The sequence below is a fragment of the Cynocephalus volans genome, chromosome 1, assembly GCF_027409185.1.
Source record: "Cynocephalus volans isolate mCynVol1 chromosome 1, mCynVol1.pri, whole genome shotgun sequence".
Classification (NCBI taxonomy): domain Eukaryota; kingdom Metazoa; phylum Chordata; class Mammalia; order Dermoptera; family Cynocephalidae; genus Cynocephalus; species Cynocephalus volans.
In genome coordinates, this window is record NC_084460.1 from 15,000,727 (window position 1) to 15,028,249 (window position 27,523).

The 27,523-nt window shown below is 36.9% G+C and overlaps 1 protein-coding gene across 1 annotated transcript in view; it reads left to right on the forward strand.

The window, feature by feature from the left end:
* Positions 1 to 27,251, forward strand: part of TASP1 (taspase 1) — a 264,853-nt gene extending 237,602 nt beyond the window's left edge. Inside the window, exon 14 of the mRNA XM_063108924.1 lies at positions 26,463 to 27,251. Coding sequence (XP_062964994.1) covers positions 26,463 to 26,555 — 93 coding nt within the window. The 3' untranslated portion in view covers positions 26,556 to 27,251. The remainder of the gene's footprint in view (positions 1 to 26,462) is intronic.
* Positions 27,252 to 27,523: the final 272 nt, after the last annotated feature.

Genomic DNA, 27,523 nt, shown 5'->3' on the forward strand with positions numbered 1-27,523 from the left:
TGACTGAGGAACTGAATTTCAAATTTTACTTATTTTAAATAGCCATATATGACCATTGACCATACTGAACAGCACAGGTTTAAAGAATGAGTAAAAAAAAATGGTTATTCAAATAAATATTTTCAGAACATTCTTTTCTTCTCCATGACCAAACGGTTCCCAACTATATAATAAGCCTGTTAAGCCCCAAAAATCCTTTCTCAAGAATGACTTGCAGCCGTTTGAATTTCTCTCATCCCTTATGTATTGATTCTGAACTAAGATTGCTTTTTCTTAGCCTCTCAGAAGAGCTTCATTTTTTCTTCATAATGTATTACCTTTAATATACTACATACAGTCAATCCTCATTATTAGCAGATTCTGTATTTGCAAATGCCTACTTACCAAAATTTATTTATTTTTAAATTTATTTTTTAATTGAAACATAATTGATTATATACATATTTATGGGGTACAGAGTGACTATCAGTATTTGTGTACAATATGTGATGATCAAATCAGTACTATTAGTGTTCATTAAAAATTGTAATTATTCTTTGTGTCTCTTACCCTGTTTCTCCCTAACTCACTTCCTCCTCCCCTTCTCCCAAATCTAGTAACCATATGTCTGTTCTCTCCTTCTGAAAGTTCACCATGTTATTGTGGTCTTTCTTTCTTTCTTAGAACATATATGCTGAAGTCATTCTGGTGGGTGTGTGGGTATGGTTGTGTTATTAAAGCCTTTGTGTGGAAATGTTCTTGTTATCCCTGCTGGTGGCCTGTGGAAGACACCTTACTATTTAATAAGAAATAGGGGTAGTAAAGAGAGTAGAGAGTCCTGCATTGAGCCCAAAGATATTTGGCCTCCAGTTGTATCACTTGACATCTGGTAGATGTGGTTTTCATACTGTTGGTAAATTCTCCAGCTGGTAGACTTGATGGGCCAGCAGATACAGCTGCTCTTCTTGTCTCACTTGGAGAGTCCTGCATTGAGCCCAAAGATATTTGGCCTCCAGTTGTATCGCTTGACATCTGGTAGATGTGGTTTTCATACTGTTGGTAAATTCTCCAGCTGGTAGAATTGATGGGCCAGCAGATACAGCTGCTCCTCTTGTCTCACATGTAAATTTTGTTTTTGACCTTCCTTGAACAGTTAATCCCTTTCCCTTTCTTCCTCCTTTGAGCCTGTGACTACTAATGCTTTCCGGAAAAACAGATCAAAAACAAAAACAAAAACACTAATGCTTTGGCTGTTGAATCAAAAAAATCCATCTCTTTTGTCATAAAGGCTGGAATTTTATTGTATTGTAAGTAAGACAAAATTATAGATGAAAAGCTGGACTCAAAAGAGAAAGGGGGGTTTAGGAAAGTTTGTATTCTTCTTAAGAGAGTGAGCTTTGGAGCTACCCACCCTGGTTTCCTGACTTCTTTGAAAGAATTGTTGAATCAGTGGCATACCCATAAAGCATGATGACTGGTTTGTGAAACATGCTGTCCTATAATGTTGAGAGCCATGCTAGCAAAATGAGTGAAGTGGTATCTTACAAAACTTAATTTTTTAAAAAAATTTAAAACCAGTTTTTGAAAGTTAAAAAAAAAAATTTTTTTTTGCCCTGCTTTTCAAAAATTGCCTTCTTTCTGCTTATTACTACACTCAGAAACTAAAGCCACTTGGCCATTTGAACATTTATGTAAACTAGTGTTTAATCCAAGTGAAAGCCTTGAATTAAAGCTCACTTCAAAATCATACTGCTTAGAAAAGCCTGGATAATAATCAATATCATAAGCAGAATCCAGATATAATTTGAATAAATAGAGCTAGATTCTTTTACAAGTTTCTCTTTTTTCTTTTTTAAAGATCATTTTTGCAGTTATATCATTTGATTTAATTTGTAGACCCCTTCTGTAGTAGAAGGTAAAGAGATTTCTTTTTATGGAACCAAAATTAGGGCATTGATACCAGTTGGATTTAAAAACCATATTGCTCATATCCTACCCAGATGGTAGACAGTTAATGAACAGTTTTTTAATAAACAGTTGTTAAAATACTGCAATAAAAACAGTTGTCAAACTGGCAAGGAAGTCATTTAGAATAGTAAGTAAAATTAGGTTTCTTTTACTATGTAGAGGTCACTTTTTGTAACAATAGTGAAATACTGTTATAAAAAGTCATCCTTGAGGAGGCTATTTATAGTCTGTTTTATAGTATTAAAGTGTCTTTCCATAGATTTCTTATTAGTTGCAGGAAAATATAACTGTTTAATGGAGAAACCAGGCAATACCTTGACCATGTGATCAAAACTAATGCCACCAATGAGCGGCATATGGACAATATGTGCCTCTGGATGGATAACCTGAGAAGGACACAATATCACTTGTGTAGTATTCCATTTGGAAGTGTATAACCTAAACCTGATCATGAGGAATCATCAGACAGATCTAAAATGAGGAACATTCTATGAAGAAAAAAAGAAGACTATATTCTTTAATAATATTAATGTCAAAAAAGTCAAAGGCTGTGGAAATATTCTAGATTAAACAACACTAAAGAGATGTGACAACTAAATGCAATAATTGGTCCTAGACTGTATTCTGTATGGGAGGGAAAAATGCTATAAATGCATTACTAGAGGTTAATTTGTAAAATTGGAATTTGGATAGTAAAAAGTGTTGTATCATTTTAAATTTACTGAACTTGATAACTGTACTGTGATATGTAGGGAAATATCCTTATTCGTAGGAAATATGCACTGATGTATCTATGGGTAAAGGTCCATACAATATTTTTTCAATTGTTCAGAAAAAAAAATTTTGTGGGTGGGTGCATAGATGAATAGATAGTTAGCAAGTTCTAAGGCAGATGGAACAAAATGTTGAAAATAGGTGAAACTTGGCAAAGGATGTATGGATATTCCTTGAACTATACAGTAAGCTTAAAATTAATTTCAAATAAAAAGTTTCAAAAAATAATACTCTTGTATGTTATGGCACATTTGATTAGTTCTTTGGGCCTTGCATTCAGAATGATGCAGTTCAAAAAATATCATCCTTGGTTTATATCTAAGTCTGCACTGGTTGAATGATTACATTCCCCAAAATTGTTGCCTTTTTTTCATCTTGAGTTTATGACTGGATTGCCAAAAAAAAAAAAAAAAAAAATTAGATGATAACACATCTCTTAAAAATATATTGCAAAATCTTTCTGTAGGTGAAAGTCTATTGTTTTCTGGCTGGATCTCAGAGAGGTTAAGCTTTGTTATTATCACCTTAGGATATCTTTTGGAGTATTACCCAGCTTTTTTTTTTTTTTTTTTTCTTTTTTTATTTCTTTTTTTATTCAGCAAATATTTATTTGTGATGCTTCTCTGCCATGTGTGCCAAGCACTGTGCCATACTCTGTCACATGGCAGTGAAACAGGACAGATGTTGCCCATGCCATTATTTCCCTAATCTAGGGAAAGTACAGGGTACTGGATGGTACTCGATGTCTAAATTTTGTTCTTAACATTTTCTTTTTTATGCTGTAAAGTCTTCCAAACAGGAAACCTCACGAGGCCATGCTAGAATTTCTATTCTTAGCACATTCTATTCTATTCTGATTAGTTCCTTGGTCCTTGCACGTGAAATAAATATGTATTGGGATGAGTGCAGCACCAGGAAGTGGGAGCCTGGGTTTCTCCTCCACTCCTTGCACACTGGAAGATATGATGTGATCACTCTGCCTCTCTAAATCTCAGAGTTCTCATCTATAACATGAGAGTAGGAAGTCCTTACTTTGGCTTAAGCCCTTCCTGGGATATAAGGTATGATAGAAACAAGGAAGCAAAACCATATCTGTCTTAATACAGATGACTGGACTCCTTTAAGCCCTTGATGTTGCTTCCAATCTGAAGAATTCTTAATTCTCCATTCCGTATTACATAAACAAATATGGTGCCATTCAGTTTTCAGTAGGATTTTTACAATCCGCATGTAGTATCTACCATGTTCTACTGTTTTGTTTTCATGAAGGTGGTTTCTAGAACTTAAAAAAAAAAATCTCAATAAATATCTATTTACAAGGTGTAGTACAGATGAGGTTTTTGAGAGCTTTTTTGCTAGGCTTAATTTACCTCTCAAGCAAACCCATACCGTAGAAAGAAGACTTAAGTATAAAACATGAGGTACACAAGAAGTAGTTATCAAACAAAGTGAAAAAGAAACTTTTACTTGCAATTAGGTTGAAGAAAGTCACAAGGGACTGTTGCTCCTACCCTCTACAATGAGAATGAGCCACATAAACTATTAAATTGTAGATTTAAAAATATTATCCAGAGAGCTGAATATGCAGGGAAAAACCTAAGTAAACTAAATTTTAGAAGGAGATAAGCTTTTCCTAGGAGACAAAAAACAAAACAAAACCCTGACTCCTTCTTTCTCTGGCAGAGCAGCAGGAGTGAAACTGACATAGATGGTTATAAAGAGAAACCAGCCAAAGTTTTTAGTGAACTCTTTATGGCCACAGGTGATCTGGTGTGGCATTAAAATCCCAGAACCTTCAGTCACAGGGTGAGTCTTGCACCCACCTCCAGTTTTTCCCTATGAAGCTTCATCAATCATACCAATGTCTTGGAACAGAGCAAAGAATTTTGACTGATTCATTAAGGTACATGGGGTTTTCATCAAGTACATGGCAATGGCCAAAGAAAAGAAAAAATGGAGGCAGAGCAGGAGAGTTGAAGGACATCTCCCTGAGGCATAGTAGCCCAGGTAGCATCAAGTGCAAGACAGTTGCCAACAGAAGGCTAGGATAAAGCAAAAGAGATGAAAAGAAACCTCTTTCACCCCCAAAGTATACAGGACCTTCATCAAGGGCAAGGTGGCATACTATTGAAGGCTGGTGCCAGGATAGCAGTGTGAAAAAAAATGTCCCATGGCGCAAAAATCTGGAGGTTACAAAGAGCAAAAAGAGTATGTTAGCAACACAGAAAGCTGGTGGCTGAACTGTAAACAAAGAGAAATCTCCCGTGTTTAGAATGCTGATGGCTGGAGTGTAAGAAGAGGGAAATTCTCTAAAGTTTCATAAGGGCTCATATCCCAAACCTTGCTTAATGGAAATTCCTGATCCAGACTTCAAAACAATAGCCAATAGTGAACTGAATTTAAAACTGCCACAAAGCCTAGAACCAGCTCAACTAGAGATTAGCTTGACTTAGGGTCCTAACCTAGAGGAAGGAGTGTGCCATTTTCTTACGGTAAATATTATTGATTTTAAATGTTATTTACTGTTCTTTTACATGCAGTGTCTGTCATACAATAAAAAATGAGTCCTCTGAAAAAGCGGGAAAATGTGATTTGTACTTAAGAGAAAAATTAGTCATTAGAATCTTACCCACAAAGACCCAGATGTTGGAATTTAGCATAGGATAATAAAATAGTTATAACTTAAAAAAAAAAAAAAAAAAGGAAATGGGATAACTGAAAAGTGCAATATCAGAAACACAATTTATTTGATGAGCTTAACAGAAGACTTGGGTGGAAAATATATTAAGTGAACTTGAGAACCAGTCAACAGAAATTACTCAAACTTAATCATAAGGAGGAAAATTAATTTCAGAAACTAAGGAAAATGTTTGAAACCTGTGGGACTCTGGCATATAGTCTCAAATATGTGCATTTGGAATTATACAAGTGTAAGATTCTCACGTTATTTGTGAGATAATATGAAAGTATTTGAAGGTAGATTGTGATAAGTTAAAAATTCTTATTCAATTTCTAGAGTAACAAGTTTAGATATAACAATAAAGTTATAACTAAAAAAGTCATTACAAGACATAAAAAGAAGTACTAAAAATAGGCAGGAAAAGAGGTACAGAAAAACAACATATGAGACAAATAGAAAACAAAGACCAAAAGACTTAATCTCAACCATATTAATAATTACATTAATTTGTAAATGAACAACACACTCCATTTAAAAGGCAGAGATTTCAAGACAATATAAAACAGAAGACCCAACTATATGCTTTTTATAAGAAATATACATTCAATATAAAGTCTCAGACAAAGTTGATAGCAAAAGTGTGGAAAAATATTTACCTTGCAAACACTAAGCACAAGAAGGCTCATGTGACTACATTAGTGTTAGATACAGAAGGCATTATAAGTTAAAGCAAGACATTTCATAATGATAGTATGGTCAATTCATCAAAGAGATACAAAAATTCTTAATGTATTTGTACTTAGTAATATAAAGGAAGCAAAAACTGAGAGAACTAAAGGGAGGACAAATAGACAAATGTATGGTCAGGGTTGCAAATCTTAACATCCCCCTCTCTCTCGGTAATAAATAAGTAGAATAAAAACTAGTAAGGATATGAGCAACACTGTGACCCAGCTTGAGTGAAGTGATATTTATAGAACACTATATATTCAACAAGTTATTTTTTGCAAGTTCACAAGTAATACTCACCAAGAGAAACCAGAAATTATTTCAAACTGAATGATAGTAAAAACAATGTATCAGAATTTATAGAATGCAATTAAAACATTAAAAGGAAGAGTGTATCCTCAAATGCTTGTGGTAGAAAAGAAAGTTTAAATGAGTTATATGAGTTATGGTAGAAAAGAAAGTTTAAAATAAATGAGTTAAGCTTCCATCTTAATATTTAAGAAGAGTAAATTCAAAATAATCAAGATAAAAATAAAAGCAATAACATAGAAAATAAATTAAAAAATAGATAAAAACAAAGCCAGAAATTGGTTCTTTGAAAAAAAAATTAATAAAATTGATAAAATCTTAGTAAGAATGATCAGGAAAGAAAGAGAAAAAAATACATATTACTAATATTAAGAATGAAAAGGGAATATCAATGCAGGATTACAGATTTTACAGGCATTAAATAGACAACTTTATTCCAATATATTCAGCAACTGGGATGAAATTTATAAATTCCTTAAAAAACCCCAACTTAACAAATCAAACACACACAAAAATAGTTTTAATAACCATATAAATATATAAGAAATTGAATTTATAAGCAAAATCTTCTCACGTAGAATACTTCATGCGCAGACGGCTTCACTGGGGTGTTATATCAGACATTTAAGAAATAAAAAATACCAGTCTTATGCCAATTTTTTTGGAAAAACAAGGCAGAGAGATTGCTTTTCAACCCATTTTATGAGGCAAGGGTAACCTCAGTATTTGATAAAGATATTACAAGCAAGGACAACTACAGACCAATATCCCTCATGAACATAGATGCAGGAATGCTTAATAAGTTAATTATTACTTTAGGACTAGAAAATCTAGCAATATTACACACACACACACACATACACACACACACACACACACACACACACACACACACACAACAAATAAAGTTTCTCCAAGGAATATGCAGTTGATTTAACTGCATATTCAGAAATCAATTAGTGCTAACAAATGGTGATGGAACAAGGATATCTACATGCAAAAGAATGAAGTTGGTGCATTGTATACCATATACATCATATATAAAAATGAATTCAAAATGGATCTGAAACCAAAATGTAAAGAACTAAAACTTTAAAATTTCTTAGAAGGAATCAGGAGTAAATCTTCATGACCTTGGATTAGACAACAGTTTCTTAGATATGACCCCCAAAAGCACAAGCAATGAAAGAAAGACAGGACATCATCCAAATTAAAAATGTCTGTGTTTCAATGGATGCCATCAAGAAAATAAAAAGACAGCCCACATAATGGGAAAAATATTTGCAAATCACATAATTGGTAAGGGACTTGTATTCAGAATATATAAAGAACTCCTATAATTCAAAAGTAAGAAGACATAAAATGGGCAAGAGATTATAATAGACATTTCTCCAAAGAAGATATACAGATAGCCGATAAGTACATGAAAAGATGTTTAACATCAGTAGTCACTAGGGAAATGCCAATTAAAACCACAGTTAGAAACCACTTCACATCCAACAGATTTCTATAATCGAAAAGATGAACGAAAACAAGTGTTGGTGAGGAAGCAGAACCCTCATATGTTGCTGGTGGGAATATAAAAATTGTTCAGCTACTTTCTGGTAGCTTCTCAGAAAATTAAACACAGAGTAAGTACCATATGACTCAGCAATTCCATTACTAGATATATACCCAAGAAAATTGAAAAGATATGTCCACACAAAAACTTGTGCACAGATGTTCATAGCAGCTTTAATCATAATGGCTAAAAAGTAGAAACAACCTAAATGCCCATCAACTGATAAAAGGATAAACAAAATGTGATGTATTCTTAGAATATTATTCAGCTGTAAAAAGGAATGAAGTGCTGATACATAGAACAGCCTGGATGAACCTTGAAAACATTATGCTAAGTGAAAGAAGCCAGACACAAAAGGCCACATATTTTATATGAAATATGCAGAATAGGAAAATCCATAGAAATAGAATGTAGATTAGTGGTTGCCAGGGCCTAAGGGGCGGGGGTATGGGGAGTGACTGCTAATGGTTACTGGATTTCTTTTTGAGGTGATAAAAATGTCCTGGAATTAGAAAGTTGTACAGCTTTACAACCCACTGAATTAAACAGTTATTTAAAAGGGTGAATTTTATGGTATTCAGTGAATTATATCTCAATAAAGCTGTTAAAGACATCAGTGCAATTTACTATATCACCAGAATAGTGGAGAAAAACATGTGCTTATCTTGATACCATATGATCATCTCAACTTCCATTCATGATTTTAAAAAATCTCAAAATGCCAGAAATCTTAGGAAACTTCCTCAATCTGATAAAGGTCAACTACCAAAACCATACAGTTAAAATCATATTAATTGGTGAAACAATGCACACTTTTTTCCTAACATTGAGAATAGGCATAGAGGAAGTCCACACTCATCACTTCTGGAATTCTTTTTTTTTTTTTTTGTCTTTTTGTGACCGGTAAGGGGATTGCAACCCTTGGTGTGGTGTCGCCCGCACCGCGCTCAGCCAGTGAGCGCACCGGCCATTTTTTTTTCTTAGTGAAATCTAAGACTTGTGTGCAGCACTTCTTTTAAGCTCACCAAGTATTTTTTTCTTTTAAAAGTAGGAGGGAAAAATATTGCTTCCTAGCTATGGTTAAATTTCTCACATGTGAGCCTTGGACACATGCTGTCTTTTTGTATTGCGCTGAGTACTGGTTAGTGGAGTGCCTGTAGGGTGTATTGACCATGAATTCCTTTAAAGAGACTTCAGTTCCATGTAATTTAATAATTTAATCACTGAATGGATTTTTTGGACCCTATGGATTTATTGGTGCTTATGGATTATATTGGGCCATATTTTAGATCTATCAAGAGCCACCTAGAAAGAAGTTGGTCTTAGTCTAAACCAAATTTTGACTGCTTTTGATTATCTAGTTCTCATATTATCCAACTACTGAAGGCATCTGATCCCTGGCAGGAAGCCAGCTGCCTCAAGATGGCAGGTTGGGCACCACCAATAAGCCATGTACTAAGTAAACATCACAGATGGCTAAATTTGGCAAGTGTACTTATGGACCATAAGAAAAAGTGGCTAATCAGTGATTGTACTTGTACCTTTTAAGTTTGCCCTGAATTTCAAATGTAGAAAACTGTGTTTCTTTTCTATGCTCTTAGGGCTTTGAGGAAGATCCTGTTGGGTCTATTTAGAAAGTCCTTTAGACAAACAGGAAAAGATTGCAGAAGACTGAATATGTGAAAAACAAACTATAGGGCAGAAGTTTCCTCATCCTCAAGTTTAATTTGTAAGAGTAGTTGATAATTTTATTTTTGCCTAATTAGTCTTAACGCCATCAGTTTCATCCAAATGAGTCATTCGATATTGCTCCAAAGCAATAAATAGAATAACCACAAAGAGGAAATTCACCACATCGGCAAGAGCATAAATCTTCTCCGAGGTATGAACCACCATATGTATCCAAATAAATCTCATTTTAATCATGGTTTATGATTAGATCTTTGCAAAGATAAGTGTCTGTTACTTGGACTTGTAGATCCTCCATGTTAGTTGAAGAGAATAAACTTTTTTTACATGAAAAATAATGATAACATTAATTTCTCTACCTGTACATTGTGACATAGTTATCAGTCACAGATGCGAACTTAATATTAGAGTGTCAGCATGTTACCTTCTAGAACCCAACATTTTTAGGCAAATATGTGCCTTTCCAGACACATAAGCATGAATATAAATGAAACAAGTATACTTGAGAGTGATTGACCTTATGGCCCACAGCGAGTGAGTAATGATTACAAAATGGTATTGTTTTTTTCTTTTGGTTGGAAAGCAGTAGAAAAATGATGAATATTTCCTTGTTTTTTTAATCTTGAGACAAAAAAGGCTATAATCTTGGTTATGTCATTCTTATTTTGTGCTAACTTCCAACTTGAAACAATGTATTGGTTTCTATGATTTTAAATATTCAGGATCCCCCATAGATTTTATGTTGTGACAACTTTTATTACATTATTTTATTAAATAGGTGAGTGGCAGGAATGGAGTCTACTAGGCATACAGTGTATGTGGAGTACTAATGGTTACACAGGGCCTAGCACATAGTAGGCATTTGATAGACAACCTCTTTATTGGGTTGACTGCATGTTGAGGCTTAAAGTTGAACTTTGAATCAAGATGGTTGTTTGAACACAACATTTTGTCTCCATTGTCCTTCCCAGTAACCTCCAGATTTGAGATCAAAATCTGGATTCATCAAAACAGCTTTACAAAAATTTTTTAAATTTATATAAAAAATTTTAGACTTACGTAAAATACAAATGTTACACAAAGTTACATAAGTTTTAAACATTTTAAATTTTATATAAAATGTGATTAAAATAAAGTAAAAATGATTTTTTTCTCCTACAAGAGCAGAAAATTTGGCAACACTGGGACTCAACTTCTTATATGGCAGCAATTGATTGGAGCCAAGTAGTAGTCATCCTGTTGAGTGAGGCCTGGGCACTCCACTTTGACCGTCCTGCACCTGGCCTGCTTCACAGGAATTCGAGACTGACCCATGCTGTAGATTTTGAACCCTAAGCCAAGTTCTGTTACAATACATTTCCATTCCAGTACCATTCATTCAAATAACATAGTTTCTGTCTTTTTTAAGGTCTTAATCTTGGAGTGTCCATTTTATTTAATCCTAAGGATTGTAATTCTTTTATGATGGTTCCAATGTATGAATTTTATGTCCTGTAAGCAAAGCAGTACTGTAAATTGGTGGAAACTTAACATTTTAGTATTAACTAATGGAGACATTTGGTTACGGTTGAGCTATTTTTTGTATTTACGTTCCTTTCAAATATTTCTGGATGCAATAAGTGGTAGGTACTGACAATTTACTTTCATGCTCATGAGTTGTCATCACTATATGGTACATGTTTTGACTGTACTGTCTGCTGCTGTGCTGAAGGTGTAAAAAAAACGAAGTTTAGGATGAGGGTTGTATTAACAATTCGCTATTAGGAGATGCACGAAGTACTTGGAAAAACAGCCTTTTCTTTACTTGTAATAGAAAATTAATGTTACTCTAAATGTGCTTCCTATAACAGATATGAAACCCAGTAATTCCCTAATTTCTTCCATTGATGGCTCTTGTGGATAATGTGTTAAAATTTTGAACAGTTAGAGCCTACTAACTATACTGTGCAATTAAAAATGTGTTTGATATGTATTTTTAGAACAAAAATGAAAGATTTTGGCAAAACATCCTCTTAATAGGCAGTTAGTAATAAGCCCCACTAGCCCCAAATAAAGCATCCCAAATTCCTACAAACTTCCAAAACCCCAGTGGTCAGACAGGAAGGCCTGGTTTTTAACATGATGACCTCTGAGGTATGGCAAGTTCCTGAATCTAACAATTTATATTTTTGTTCAGTAGGTCATATTTGGGGGAAAAAATGTAATTGATAAAGATGCTGTTAAAGATGACAAAAATGCATTTCTTCTTAATCTCAGTTAACCAATATTAGAACTAATTAGGGATTTATTGCAGTAGCTAGTAATGACTGATTGGGAGGGCAATATTAATTATTTGGCTTTGAGGTTTTAGCTATTAAAAAAAAATCTCAGTTTACTTAGGAGTAAATTTTGATAAAACACAGTATCTGATTTTCCAGTGAATTATTTATCAAACAAATACTATTTAGTGTCCTTTATATTCAGATACTTTTCAAGGGACATAACAGTGAACAAAACACACGAGAATCCTTGTACTTGTAGGCTTACATGCTAGTGGGGGAAACAATAAGCAAGATAAGTAAGGCACATGCTATGTTTGTGATAAGTGCAAAAAAGACACATGAAGCTGGGACAGGGTTAGGAAGTATGGGGGTTCCAATGTTAGGTAGGCCTTGCTGAGAAGGTGACATTTAAGTAAAAGTCTTGAAAGATTTATGGGAGCAAGGCAAGACCATTCCAGGCATAGGGAACAGCAAGTGCAGAGGCCCTCAACTAGGAGTGTGCCTGGTGTGTTGGAGGGACTGTGAGAAGGTCAGTGTTCGTGGATCAGAGTAAGCGATGGAGGACCAGATCATGTAGGTTCTTATTGGTCATTGTCAGGATTTTGTCTTTTCCTATTGGAGTGTAATGAGCAGAGGAGTGACATGATCTGACTTACATTTTTCAGAGGTGACTCCAGCTGCTGAAAGGGAGGCAGGGTGGAAAGTCATTGTCACTCAGGTAAGTCATAATAGTGACTTGGATTAGAGCATTAGCTGCACAGGTGGTGAGAAACTGTTGGCTTCTGTGTATGTTTTAAGATAGAGCCAATGTATTTGTTGATGGATTGGACAGAGATATGAGGGAAATAGAAAAGACAATGATGACTCCTAAGATTTTGGCTTGCACAGAAGACTAGCATTGCCATTTACTGGGGTAAAGAAGGAGGTGAAGAGGAGGAAGAAGACTTGAGGGGAAGTAGCAGAAGCTCATTTTGGATATGTTAATTCTGAGGTGCCTGTTAGGCATCTAGTAGGGATATCCAGTAGGTAGTTGGTGATATATGTCTGAGGTTCAGGAGAGAGGACTGAACTGGAGATGTATATTTGGGAGTCTCATCACATAAATGCTTTTTAAAATTATAAGACTGGATGAGATCACCAAAGGAGTGAACACAGACAGGAGAAAAGCATCCTGAGGAATTCCTGTAGTAACAAATTGGGGAACCAGCCAAGGAGACTGAGAAGTTATGATCGTAGAGGTCAGAGGAGAGCCAGGTGAGTGTGGTGTTCTAAAAACCAAGGGAAAAAGAAGTCTTTCAAGGAGAAGAGTGTCATCAACTTTATTAGATGCTGTTGCTGGGTCTCTTGAAATTAGGTCTGAGGACAAGTCATTGGATTTGGCATTGGAAACCATTGCTTATCTTGATAAAAGGGGTTTTGGTGGAATGATCAAGACAAAAATCTGATTGTAGAGGGTTTAAAGAGAGAATGGAAGGAAAGAATTTGATGTAAGCAGTACAGACTACTCTTTTAAAGATTACTCTTTCTTTGCTGTAAATGGAGGTAAAGAAATGGAGTGGTAATTGGAGGAGATGGTGGGTCTAGGGAGTTATTATTCTTGTCTCTTTCTCCAAAGCAACCAGATGCTTCACCTTATGTCAGAAACACTTTGCAGATATTTTCCTACAAAATGAATGGAAGAAAAAGTGGTCCAACTATTGAGTCCTGGAGCACTCTAACATTCAGTGATTGCAGAGATAAGGAAGAACCAGCAAAGGAAACTGAGGCTCAGTTTTGGAGTAAAATAGAAGGGAAGTTCCAGCACATTCTTAGTAGTAGGTCTGGGTGCAGCTGGTATTAAAGGAAGGCATTTGGGATAAACTGGCTTAAACAAAGTCTCACAGGCTTCTTGATTGCAGGATGTCTGAACCTTTCTGTGCTCACGTGCCTGTCTGGCTCTAAGAACAGTGGGATGAGGTGGAGCAATAAGTTTGCAGCATTTCCCCGACATTTGCCTGTGCTCCTTTTTTTCAGAGACCATATCCTGAGACCCACCAGAAGTCAGCTTGGGAAATGCTGCTATCTAGGTCTCTCAGCGCCTAAACGGTTCTTTGACATTGCATGGGTCAGATCAATAAGTCAGGAAGCATATGATTTTGATAAGAAGAACTTTCTTCAAAGAGTTTGTTGGTGGTTTTTATTTTTACCCTCCCAAATTCCTTACTGACAGATCAACTAGATTTTCAGGAAATAGTCCATTACACAAATAGTAGTTTCATTCTTTATGATAGTTTAAACATTAGCCTTTCATTTCTTTTCAAATACAAGATGTTCTTTTCAAGCTGTAGTAAAGTCTGTGTTATCTGGCAGCTTACCAACCAGAAGATTGTAACTGACATTTTGCATTTTCACCTAGTACAAAATCGTCAGGATGTTGAGACCTCCCTACCTGATTCTCTATGAAGAGAGAACTGGCTTGTCTTTACCAAGGAAATGGTGGCTCAGAGCCTCCCCTGACAGACCTGAAGGGAAGCATCCAGCATCCATGCAGGGGTGGAGGTCAACTGTCCCTCAGTTTGCAGGCCTCAGCTAGATTCTCTTTCTTTAGCTCCACACCTCCTGCCCTTCAGAGAAAAAAATGTCAAGAGATTAAGTTACATATCTAAAGTCTCACGGCTACAAAGTGGTGAAATTAAGATTCAGACCACACACTCTTAACCCCATAACTCAAGCTTCTAACCAACCGCTTAGTTGTCAGGAGGTGAAAAAGCTGGAGATGTATATTTGGGAGTCTCTGCATGTAATAAAACAATACTGAATAAGAACACCAAGGGCATGAATACAGACAGAAGTAAAAGAGGCAACTCTGAGTCCTGGGAACTCCTGTGTTTATGAGTTGGAGAGATGAGGAGGAAACAACCAAGGAGACTGAGAAGTTGTGGCCATAGAGGTTGCAGGAGAACCAGGTGAGTGTGGTGTGCTAGAACTAAGGCAAGAACATGTTTCAAGGAGAAGAGGTCAATCACCTTTTTCAGAGGCTGTAGCTGGGTCATGTGTGGACATTACAGTTACTGTGCTCATTCTCAGTTTTAGCAGTGCTAGGGAGTGGAGTGCGGACAGGGTCTAGAGCAGTAAGAAAACTAAGAGGAAGACATAAATTTATACCTCAATTAATTATGATTATATGGCTACACTAAACACTCACTAAATCACCTTGCTACATGATTAAGAAATATATGAAAATAATGGGGAGAAAAATTCAGTCCTGGTCCTGAATGAGTCTTTTTGAAATGCAATAAGCTACCCCATATAACAATTGTTAACATTTTGGTATATTTCCTTCTGTTTTGGCAACTGTGATTTTTTTTAACACAATTATGATTGTGTAAAATACATGGAATGGCATATACTGATTTTTTAAATTCATTTTTAACATAAAAATAGTACATGTTCTCTTAAAGTATTTGAAAAAGAAGAGTAAAGAATATTTTTTTAAAAAAAGAATGAAAAGTAGAAAAGATCTCTGTTCTCAGTACACACGACTAACACTACATTATGGTATCAGATATGTATTTTCATACAGTCTGCATGATATACCTATTGACCTTCCTCCCTACCTTGCCTACCTTATTTAAGAGGTAAGCTAGGGACAGACTTTGTCCCTGAAGAGATGGAGGTACAAATCCCTAGGTAAGGCTGGAAACTCAGCCTCCTGGGCCCTACCATCAGATACACTGATGTAGTGGATCTCAGTAGGTGGTTCTAAAATCACCCTCTGTAGTGGATTGAATTATGTCCCCCCAAAACTCATTGAATCCCACACGTTTTATGTATGAGAAACTTAGCCCCTACTATGACTGTTAAGAGGGTGGGAAATCCTATTGTAATTGAAAGGTGGAGCCTTGAAGAGATGATTTGGATTGTAGGACCATGCCATAGTGAGTGGTTTAAAAACGGTGGTCAGGGACGTGGTTCTGAGGGCTTTAAAAGAAGAGGAGAGTCTCTCTCTCTCTCTCTCTCTCTCTGCTCTCTCTGTTTCCACCATCTTGCAAGGTGAGACCCCTGGGTCATGGTCGCCACCACTACCTAGACCCCCGCCAGATGTGTTCCCTGGACCTTGGACTTCCCAGCCTCAGAAACTGTAAGCAGTAAATTTTGTTTTCTTTATAAGTTACCCAGTTCCAAGTATTTTTTTTATAAGCAGCACAAAACGGACTAAGACACCCTCTAAGAGTCCTAAGATCATCCTTACAGAATACTACTCTTAAGGTTTAGACTGGGTATAAGGGATAGGTGAGACAAAGTCCTAGAATCAATTGGGAGTCTAATTATTTCTTAGAAGGGCTACTAAAAAAAAAAAAAAAATCTATAACCTGAATTCTAGGAAAATTTAGACATGTGGGTTTAAAAAATTATTTAAATAACATTTAGAGGGCCTTCCTAATGTAAAATTATATAGAATGTCAGAATCAGAAAGAATCTGAATGTAGTTGTGTCAAATTTTTCATTTTTACCTATAAGGATGCTGAAACCCAGAGACTTAGTGACTTCCAGGTCCATACTTCCATTTTTTTTTTTTTTTGACTGCTGGCCTGTGTAGTGATCTAAACCCATGACTTTGGTGTTATAAAGCTGTGTTCTAACCAACTGAACTAACCATACAGCTCAGACTTCCAGGTCCAGACTATTCAATCCATCAGCAACAGAGTTAAGGCTCTAACCCAGTTCTCTGAGTCCTAGAATCATCCTGAAAGTTGTTGTTAAAATGTGTGGCAATAGCTTTTCTGAGCAATCCCTATTTTATCCTGAAAGACTGCTTGGTTATAAACCTCCTGTAGTAAAAGTTATGTCTCTTAACAGAGCTACATTTAGAATCCTCCTTCATGGTAAGACTTCATGGGAGTAAAGAGAGCCCTAAATTTGGAGTCCAGAGGCTTTTACTTACATCTCAGTTTTTCCACTTTCTCTCTGACCATAAGCAAACCACATTACCATTCTAAGTCTTGCTTTTTTTTTCACCTGAAAAAGAGGCATAGTATACATCTTTCTACCTGACAGGGTATTTTGAGGAGATCTCATCCATGCAAAAGCACTATGGAAAGTGAAGCTTTATGCAAATATAGGGACTTTTTATTTTTATTAAGATTTCACATGGAACTAGTTTCACAAGGAACTAGTTTCTGCATTCTACAAAGACATAATTGCCTTCAGAGCAAGATCCATGTGTGTTTCATTCTTCCGTTCCCCCATAATAAGTGCAGAATACATATTTGCTGAATAGTGGAAAGCTTTTATCACCTTTAGCAAAAGGGAATATTCATGATAATTCTCCACATGAGTGGTGGGAAAATAAGTACTGTGGGGTTTGCCATGTTTATGTGGGTGCCTTCATAGGGCTTTTAAATATGAGGGAACCCTTGTCTGATGTTGCTTCTGACTGAAGTGTGGTGTCAGTAGGCATGGTAAGAGAAGGACCCAGAGTGGCCATGAGACTGGAACATCATTCTGTTCTCATCAGACACCATTTTAATCTCATTTTAAGGCTCCTTGGACATTATACTTATATGCGAGAACAATAGAACTGTTTGCCTTTTATATAGCCTGCTTCAGTGCTAACAACGAAATTTACCATTGTGCTGTCTTTGTCTTTTGTCCACATTTGCCAGTGGATCTTTTATGGCACCCTTGTTTTAAATGTGGAAAACAAGGTAGGGGTGACATACAATAAAATGACTAACATATGGAATTAATTCCTCATTCTGTTGATGTTTCTGATTTAACTCGGGAACTAAATCTTCAAATTTACCTGGCCTACTTATTACTTTTAATTTAAGCCAATGATGGAATAGAAGTAAATACTTGTCTTGGGATTTGTTAGAAACATATACAAAAACTAAATGAAGTCTGCATCAGAGAATGTTAAAACTCTGTGAGGATGCTCTAGAGATTGTCTAACTCAGAGTTCTCATGTTACATTGCCCAATATCACACAGCTTTAAGAAGTGAGCACCCAGGTGTTTTGATCTATGTTTAATGGGTTTTTATTCTATAAAATATGCATATTATTCTGGGCTATATTGAGAAGGTTCACGTGAAACTGTCAGTTAGTTGAGTACATCTGCTTTCAGGATGAGGTCTAAAGAACCAACTCTATTTTTAGAGCAGTAAACTACATTCCAGGGTTTAATGTGGCACACAATGAATGCTCAGAATATATTTATTCATAAGTTGTATCTCCTTGAAAGATGGCTCTTGAAAGCAATGGGCAGGGAACTTCTGGGAAAAGGATGGGGGGTGGCAGTGTCTCCTGATTCAACCCATTTAGAGAGGGGGGAAAAGCCCACAATAGAAACAAGCAATAAAAACTAACCAGACACACTTCCCCAACCTTTCCCTCTATAATTGGTCGTTTAAGGTCTATCATGTTTATGCTGGTAAAAGAAAGTCAGGAGCAGCTATCACCACATCAGGTAAGAATTCACTATTTAAGGATATAAGGTGAGCTCATCTCACAATATGGTCATCTCACAGAACCATCTACATTGCCCAAGTAGCATAGTGGATAAATACAGAAGAGAAGCTTAACCTGTAGTTAAATGGGTTTTTATTCTCTAAAATATACACACTATTCCAGATTGTATTGAGAAAGTTCATGTGACACTGCCAGTGCCTAAAAAAATAAACATTATCTGGACCCAGCAATTTGAAAAATAAGGCAGAATTAGCAAGAGAAGGGAAAATGGTAGAGAAAAGGGATATCTGTTTCTTCAAAATCATACGATAATATAAAATTGAGCTTAGTGCACTCATGTCTCACTAGGCTGGAGTTCTGCTTTCCAGAAGGGAAAGTGCCCAGCAAACAAGTTTGCCCTAGAGTTTTCTATAGTCCTCCTAGTCTTGAATTCATCAAAATGTCATGAATGCAGCATAACACAATACAGACACAGGCACACAGCCTTCACTTGACCATTCCTTAGTCTCCTGACGTCTCCAATGATCTCTTTGGAAGAGGGTAACAGGTGTGCTGAACGGCGGTATATAAATGAGCAGATAGTGTCAGATCATACTATTTCTCCATTTTGTATCCATCTTGGGAAATATGTGGACTTTTCAGAGATTTAAGGTTCAGAACCTCAATATCATGGGCCAGCCCGTGGCTCACATGGGAGAGTGTGGTGCTGATAACACCAAGGTCATGGGTTCTGATACCTGTATAGGGATGGCCAGTTAGCTCACTTGGGAGAGCGTGGTGCTGACAACACCAAGCTAAGGGTTAAGATCCCCTTACCAGTCATCTTAAAAAAAAAAAAAAAAAGAACCTTAATATCATGTTGGTTGTTTAATTTGTACAAATCTCTTCAAAAATGTATAGCTAACTTACAAACTATAATCAAAAACTATAAAAATTAAGAAATATAAAATGTCTAATTTGTGGTTTTCTCCCTTTCACTTCCCCCATCTCCATTTTTTAAAAAATCCTTCATTCACTTAGCAAATGTACCGAGCTCCTACTATGTGCAAGCTATCTTTTAGGTGCTGAGGAAAAAGCAGTGAACAAGCCCTCATGGAGCTTATGTTCTAGTGGGAGAGACAGGCAATGAATAAGATAAATAAGCAAAATAGACCAATGGTTAGATGGTGTAAGGCTATCTGAAATGCTGAAGCGGAGAGGGTGGTAGTGGTGAAATTCAGGTGGGTGGTCAGTGTAAACCTTGCTGAGAAAGTAGTGCTTGAGTAAGGATCCAGCAGAAGTGAGCAAGTGAGCCCCACCAGCATTGAAAGGAAGAATTTTCTGCAGTGAGAGCAGCACATCTAATGGCCTTGAGGCAGGAGTGTGCTGCGTGGTTAAGGAATGGCAGGAGGCAAGGGGAGAGCAGGAGATATTTCAGCTCAGAACTAATGGAGACCAGAGCTTATGGAGCATTGTTGGCTTTAACTATGTGTCTCTTTAAGATTCTGTCTTTTATGGAGTGAATTGTGCCCACCTCCCACCCCAAGTTTGTATTCATGCTTTTGTTAATGCTTTTCTAATCATTTCATATGGCTGTGTTTGTGTTCCCAACAATGTTACGTATTATTAGAAGGCAATTTGCCAGTATTCTACCACTTTGGTTTTCTCTGTAGCACCCAAGCACATTAAGCTGATTGTTTTGGGACCTTAGAAGATCAGTGATACAGCAAGCTGGTGTACAAAGCCCTTAGCAGTTAGTAACTACTTAGTAACTGTTAGTTATTTTATTAGTAACAGCAAAACAGCAGCATCAAAAATGCTGGCCTAAAAATATCCATTATCTTCAGCCATACCTTTTGTCATGCAGTTAATTTTCCATTTAAATATCTCATTCTATTTTTGCAGATGATTAAACTTTTCAAACAGAATTTCTCAATTCTGGGATATCCAATAATCTGTAATAGAGATTGTGTGTACAGTATTCTATGCTATGGCTATGTGTTTGAACAATAATATCTAACATTTATTGAGGCGTGATTTCTTTGCATGCAATATCTCAAATAGTCCTTATTAACCTTATGATAAATGCTACAGTTATACCCATTTTACAGATGTGGGCCTGAGAAGTTAAGTAACCAGAAGGAGTCACACATCTAGTAAGTGCAGAGGCCTGGATTGAACCAGTATTGGCAAAAATAACAGCAACTGCTGTTAACAAGCAAATTCCTAAATGTATAGTTGCTCAAACACAACAAAAGTGTGTTTCTCATTTACATAAAATCCAAACTTGGGGTTTCTGATTGGCTGAAGGCTCTTATCCAAGGGGTGATAGGGGCTCTTTCCATCTCACAGGCCTCAAGATCAATGGAGAGAGAACATAGAGAACGGTGCATAGCAAGCTCTGCCAGGGATGTGGTGGTACCTATTACCGCAGTCCACAGCCCTGAGTTCAGTCACGTGGCCATACCTAACGCAAAGGAGGCTAGGAAATGTAGTCTAGCTGTGTGTTCGGGAAGAAGGGGAGATGGCCCAGAACCGCAGGCATTCTGATTCTACAACCCATGCGTATAGCCGTTACTATGCCTCTGTAGATTAACTTTAGAATTGGACATGATAAATTGTGTCATTCTTGTTTAGCCACTGGTTGATAAGAATATCTCCACTCTGTTTTAAAATGCTATTTCATAAGTCTCTCCACTGCCGAGTGTTTTTCCACAGTCATTTGTCTATTTGTAAATGCCTGCATTCCTCTTGCTTCAAGTTCTCTATATTTTTTTTAAAAAGAAAACCAAACCCTCAGAATTATGAAACCAGTGAACAAAATATTTCCAAGAGCTTTTTTTTTGGATTATGCCTGTCTAGATGTTTTCTTGACTCCACCAAAGGAAGATAATGACTTGTTTAAGAGAATCTTCCCTTGACTCTCATGGAAGATCTAGACCAAATCTCCTAAAAGTGGAAAGATGGCTGGATGTTGAGTAGAGAGGCAGAAGATTAAAATATAACCACTAAATAAAGGCTTTGAGATTTTAAAACTAAATAGCATGTTTGTAGTTTTCCTAGAAACCGCACAAGAGCAGTCACTCAGGTGGTCTTAAAAGATTTTAAAATGTGAGTATGAATGGTGGGAAATCCCAGGTACTACTTAGATTGTGATTAGGATATCAAGTAATTATATAATTTCTATATTATTTTATTCTTTAACTTTCTCATTTTGAAATCCTCAAGCTAAATATGTTACCAATACAATGTGTTTGATTTTGTAAAGAGACATAGTCCTAAGAATATTGGCTTCGAATAGTCAGTTTATTTTACAAGTTAGTAGTTCTTTTGAGAGTGTTTTGTAGGATTTGTCTGTGCTGCTCAGGGAATTAGCAAGAAAGTAGGAAATTACAGCTACAAGGCCATTGGATTCCATTGGTGTGGAGCTGTTTGCATCTGAGAAATATAAAGCTCCCTCTTCTGCTTTAACAGCATTATCAACTGGAAAGTGGAAAAATTTAGTCAGTCAGTACTTTTAAAAAGAAATCCAAGAAGAATCTTGACTGTGTCAAACTAGTTTGGTTGACTTGTCAGCCAAACTAATTGGTCACACTAGTTCAGACACTTGAGATTCCTTGTGTGTACATAACACAGACCTGCAGGGTTTATTTTAGTCACTTCTCTACTCACCAAGTGTTTCCAGAGTGTGCCTCTGTGTTGAGCACTTTGACACATCCAGGGAATACTGAGGTGTGTGTATGATGAGCTTCTACCTCCAAGTGACTTTCAATTACAGAGACCTGAAAACTCAAAATCAAACCCAAACCAAGAGAGTTATATCATCGGATGAAAAATACTCAGATGGGGGTGCTATAGGAGCTAGAGGAACAGCTTCTAAGTTGGTTAGGGACCTGGTCAAGGAAGTCTTTCCTTGAGAAAAAACCAGAAAGAGGATATTGGAGACATGGAATCACAGAGAGGTGTATGAGCAGGGCATGTGGCAAGGAGTGGGGAAGATGACCCAAAATAGATCAGTATTCTACTTTTTCATCTATCATTTTCATGTGTTTCTCATTAGTTTCAAATTTCAATAAAAATTGCTTATGTTAAGTTCTTCTGCTTGTGAGATACCTTAGAGTCTACACAGTCCTTAGACACTCATTCAATATTAAAATACTTGTTGCATTTTTAAATGCTGACATCCACGTTCATTGTAGAAAGTGGTCTCTTTTTAGGCTCAAGAGAATTTCAAACCCACTTCTCTAAAAAGAACTTTTGGAGATAAATACTCATATAAAACATTTTCTTAAACAACTCTCACTGTTTATATGATTTGATGCCCCGTTGAAGTCTCCACAGAAAGGTTCAAATACATATTGGCTCAAACTTTTTTTGAGTAAGATCACTTATTTTGTGATGAGTCAGAAGATCATGTTGATGGATTAAACTGGTGAAATATTGACATTTGGATGGTTAACCATTTTATTTTCCTCAACACCAATATCATACACACACACACACACACACACACACACACAAAACCGGCGGGGGGGGGGGGGAGAAGATATAACAACCACAATTACTTGAAGTTGATACGACAAGCAAACAGAAAGGACATTGTTGGGGGGGAGGGGGGAGGAGGAAGGGAGGGAGGTTTTGGTGATGGGGAGCAATAATCAGCCAAAATGTATATCGACAAAATAAAATTTAAAATAAAATAAATAAATAAATAAATAAATAAATACTAATGTGTTTTATAATTGGAAAATCCCCCTGGAGTAGATGATGACTTAAGGAAGGGAGAGTCCTGAGAAGTTAATCTTAACAAATAGTTTGTCTAGTTGAGCATTTCTGTTTAGAGTATACAGCTCAATTTATACAAATCTAAATGTGTATTTGTCATATTTTGCCCAAGTGCTGTTAATAAATACCTCTAGACTATTGTATCTTTTTCAGTCTCTTTTTCTTTTCCTTCTTAACTCTTTTTCACACTTTGTGGTTTAATTCAGTTTATTGCATGTTCTTCTATCGTAAATTTCATAGGGGTGAGAGCGTTAGAGTTGAGTTTGAATTGGCTGTCTGTGTTTTTGTAAACTTCAGGAGATTGCTGTCAAGTCCCCTGGTCAATGGGACAAGAATTTCCTCCTTCCATTTCTGGGCTTTTTTCTTGGTCAGCAGGAAATCTGTTGCTTCATGACCAACATCTCCTGGTCAGTTTGCAGTCCATCTTCTTGGACATATTGTCATTCCTTAATCTTTTCCACAATAATTTATTCTCAGTAGCCTCTGGTGCCTGAACCATCAGAACGTTTAGGGGGTTCTGTTTGATTCTCCCTGATTCTGCGGGAAATCCGAGGACAGGTTTTCCTGTGAGCCCCTCTCTTAAGGACAAATATTTTAACTAACCTGATTAGAAAATTTCAGCGTATTTGTGAGCAGAACTTGGAGGTGTAAATGTTTCTCCTGTGGGGGTCTGTATCGTGGATTAATTCCTAGCCAGCTCCTTTTCTTATGGAGAGCTGTTCTGGACCAGGTAGGAAATTGTTGTTTCCATTTTATCTTTAAAAAAAAATTTATGGTAAAATATACATAACATAGAAGTTACCATTTTAACCACATGTAAGTGTATAGTTGAGTGGCATTAAGTACATTCACATTGTGCAGCCATCACAACCATCCATCTCCAGAACTTTTTTATTTTCTCAAACTAAAACTCTGTACACATTAAATACTAACTCTCCATTCCTTCCTGCCTCCAGCCCCTGTAAACCACCTTCCACTTTCTGTCTTTATGAATTTGACTGCTAGGTACCTCATACAAGGGGAATCACACAGTATCCTTTTGTGTTTGGCTTATTTCACCTACGTAATGTCTTCAGGGTTCATCCATTTTGTAGCATGTGTCAGAATTTTATTTCTTTTTAAGGCTGAATAATATTCCATTGTGTGCATGTACATTTTGTTTACGTATTCATCCACTGATGGGCATGTGGGTTGCTTCCACCTTCTGGCTATTGTGGATAATGCTGCTATGAACATCGATGTACAGATATCTGAGTCCCTGCTTTCACTTTTTTTTTTTTTTGGATGCATATCCAGAAGTGGAGTTGTTGGATTGTATGATAATTCTATGTTTAAGTGTTTGGGGAACCACCATACTGTTTTCCACAGTGGTTCTGCTTTATTCTTAATCCCGGTCATAGCTGCATGACTGTGTTCATGACTGAAGGGGGTGAGGTTAGGGTTGAAATTGGCTGTGGGACTTTGACTGTGTCAGGATCTTTCGGTTTAGGAAGACCTTAAAAAAACAAAAACAAAAAAAAATGATAGATGATGCCTGGGGAGGGGGAAATTCTCTCTCACCTCATGTTAATGAATTACTGAAAGAGTAAAAATGGTCCCACCAGCACTGAACCCTGGGAATGGTGGAATTTAGTTTTTTTGCCTGTCGTGACAAGGGCTGCTTGGTTGCTGAAACACACACTTCCTCTTCTCACTCCTCCTGCTAGGTTAATGAGGCATCACAAGAAACAAAAGATCCACCAGTTTGTCTTACTATGGACTTCTCAGGTATAATATATTCATGTAGTAAGGCCCAAGCTTGGCTGTCATATGCAGTAGTGAGGCCAGATTCTGGGACATGGTTCCCAGAGGCATGGGTCTGGTGAGTGAACTCAGGGAAACTTGGATCCCAGGAGGTACCACAGAGACCTGCCTTGCCCAGCTTTACACTCCAAAGTCAACTGACCTCACTCCTGTATGGTACAGGTTGCTTCCTGACTTGCTCACATAAAAACTAAGTACCCACAGAACATTTCCTATTCTCTAGAACTTACCAAATTGTTGACTTACATCAGTTATTCTAATTAGGCTTGTGCAGTTAGACCCCAAGAATAGTGTCCACCCTCAGACTATGAACCAACTAGCTTATGGGTAATTCCATCTAAAACATATGCTTGCATCATTTTTGGTTGCATAAAAGGATGTCAGTCCTATCCTAGGCCTGGCCAGCTCACTAGCTGCATCTCACAACCTCCCTCTGGGGACTTGAACTCACCATGGTTCAGTTCTTAGGAAAAGCTTGTTTAGAGATGCAGAATTAGAGAGTATTACCTGAATGTTATGTAGCCCCTCTGTTCTTCTTAGAAACTCTTGACATTTATCTATCCCTGGATTCAGCCAGATCACCAAAATAAAATTCCTGGCTGACATCATCCTGACTCGTTGTGGAATAGCACTTCCTGTCTTTTCCTCCAGCCTCCGGCCTCAGCCTCCTTGGAATAATATTGTAACACCCAACCCAGCAAAACTCCCTGTTGTGTGGCTGATGTCTTCATTCATCCTCTACATGCGGTGCCCTCTCTGTGAAGCCAAGAGAAGTGGGTCCCTGGCCTCCGTGCCAGGGATGGTTTTGTTTTCATCTGAGCACGTGCTTTGCTGTGATCCTGTACACTGCATGCACTGCTCACCTACTCTAGGCTGCTGGAAACTGAGAGGCAGGGCAGCAGGTGCCTCCGGCACATGTACAGAAGCCTTTAGCCTAGATTCTGTGTGTTAACCTCACTTCTGTCTGCCTTATTTTCTAAACTCTTATTTTCCTTTTTTCTCAATTTCTCACTTTAGGTTATTGAATTATCTGATTTTTGTAAGCTACTTAAATCCTTTAAGGAATGAGAGTATAAATACGAATTAAGTATTTTCAGTTACTTTATGTGTCCAGAGGACAAAAAGTTTATAAACTATTAGTTTTCAGATAACTGGAATATGCTTGATATAGTAGGCATTAAAATTGTTATTGTTATGAATATGATTAAATTGTGCATTCTGCACTTTCAGGGAACTTGTCTATCTTGGTCACCTCTGTATCTCTAGTTACTAGTGCTATGCCTGGCATGCCACAGTTGCTCAGTAAATATTCCCTGAGTGATTTGAACAAACAGGATCTTCCAGTACCTAAATGTTACCATCATCATAGTCATCATCAGCATAGATGCTCAGAAGCAAAGTGAAGACGTGACACTCTACTGTTTACCCCACTTTTATTGGATATGTGGGGACACCACTGGCACCTCTGACATTCTCCTGTCTCCCCCTCTGCAGACTCACATTTCAAGACTCCCTCCTGGTGCGGTGGCAGGACAGTCCGTTGCAATCGAAGGTGGGGTTTGCCGCCTGGAGAGCCCAGTGAACTGACCCTTTGGATTGAGCGTGAAGCGTCTGAGAAGCATTTCAGAACCTGAGCTTTTTGGTTTTTAACTGAAGTTGGGTGTTTTATCTTCTTATTTTATAATTCCTATTGCAACCTCGTGCACCGCTCAAGACACAAGTGCTGCCGTAGTTAGTGCTTAGTGACACGCGGGCCTTTAGTGGGTGAGCGGGTTATGTGTATGCACACTCTGTGTGTGTGTGTGTGTGTGTGTGTGTGTGTGTGTGTGCTTGCTTCTCCCTTGATGACCTAGAAGCTCCTCATTGCATAACCTAAGACCAGGAATGAGTAAATCATCTTTACAAAATGTGTGCTTTAACTGTTTACAAGTAAAACCTAAAGTTTCAGGAAACATTTTTAATTTCATAAAGAGGTACCAGCTGTCGTTGATGTAATGTGTCAGAACTGAAGAGTAAATCTACTTGTTTAAACGATTTGACAGTGGTAGAGCTTCATTTAATAACAGTAATAAGTGATAGAGTGTTTTTATTTGTAAACCAGTTTAAGTGGATCCTGTGACAACTTAAACTGTTGTTCTCATCCCTCATACGGGGCATTTTTCTTTAACAAAGAATGGTTTCAGTGAAACAATCTAGCAAAGAATTAAGGTCAGAACCTTTTTAAATAATAGTCTTATTGATAAAGTTTGTACGTCTTTCCTCAAGCTTTTCTAAGCTTAAATATTGCATAGCTTCGTGCTGTATGTACTATATAATGAAAGAATATGTAAAGAGAACATACGGTAATGCACAGTCTTTAATTGTGTATAATGGAATGTTATTTACAATGTAACACTGTAAATAAGAAAGCAAAGTTTATGGGAAAATTCAATATTATCTTTGTCTCTTGTTTAAATATATTTTTAAGATAAAGGCACAAAAATAAAAGAAGCATATTACTAGGTATAGTGTGTGACTCCTCTTCTCAGACTAATAAATTATCTTTTGAATCCTAG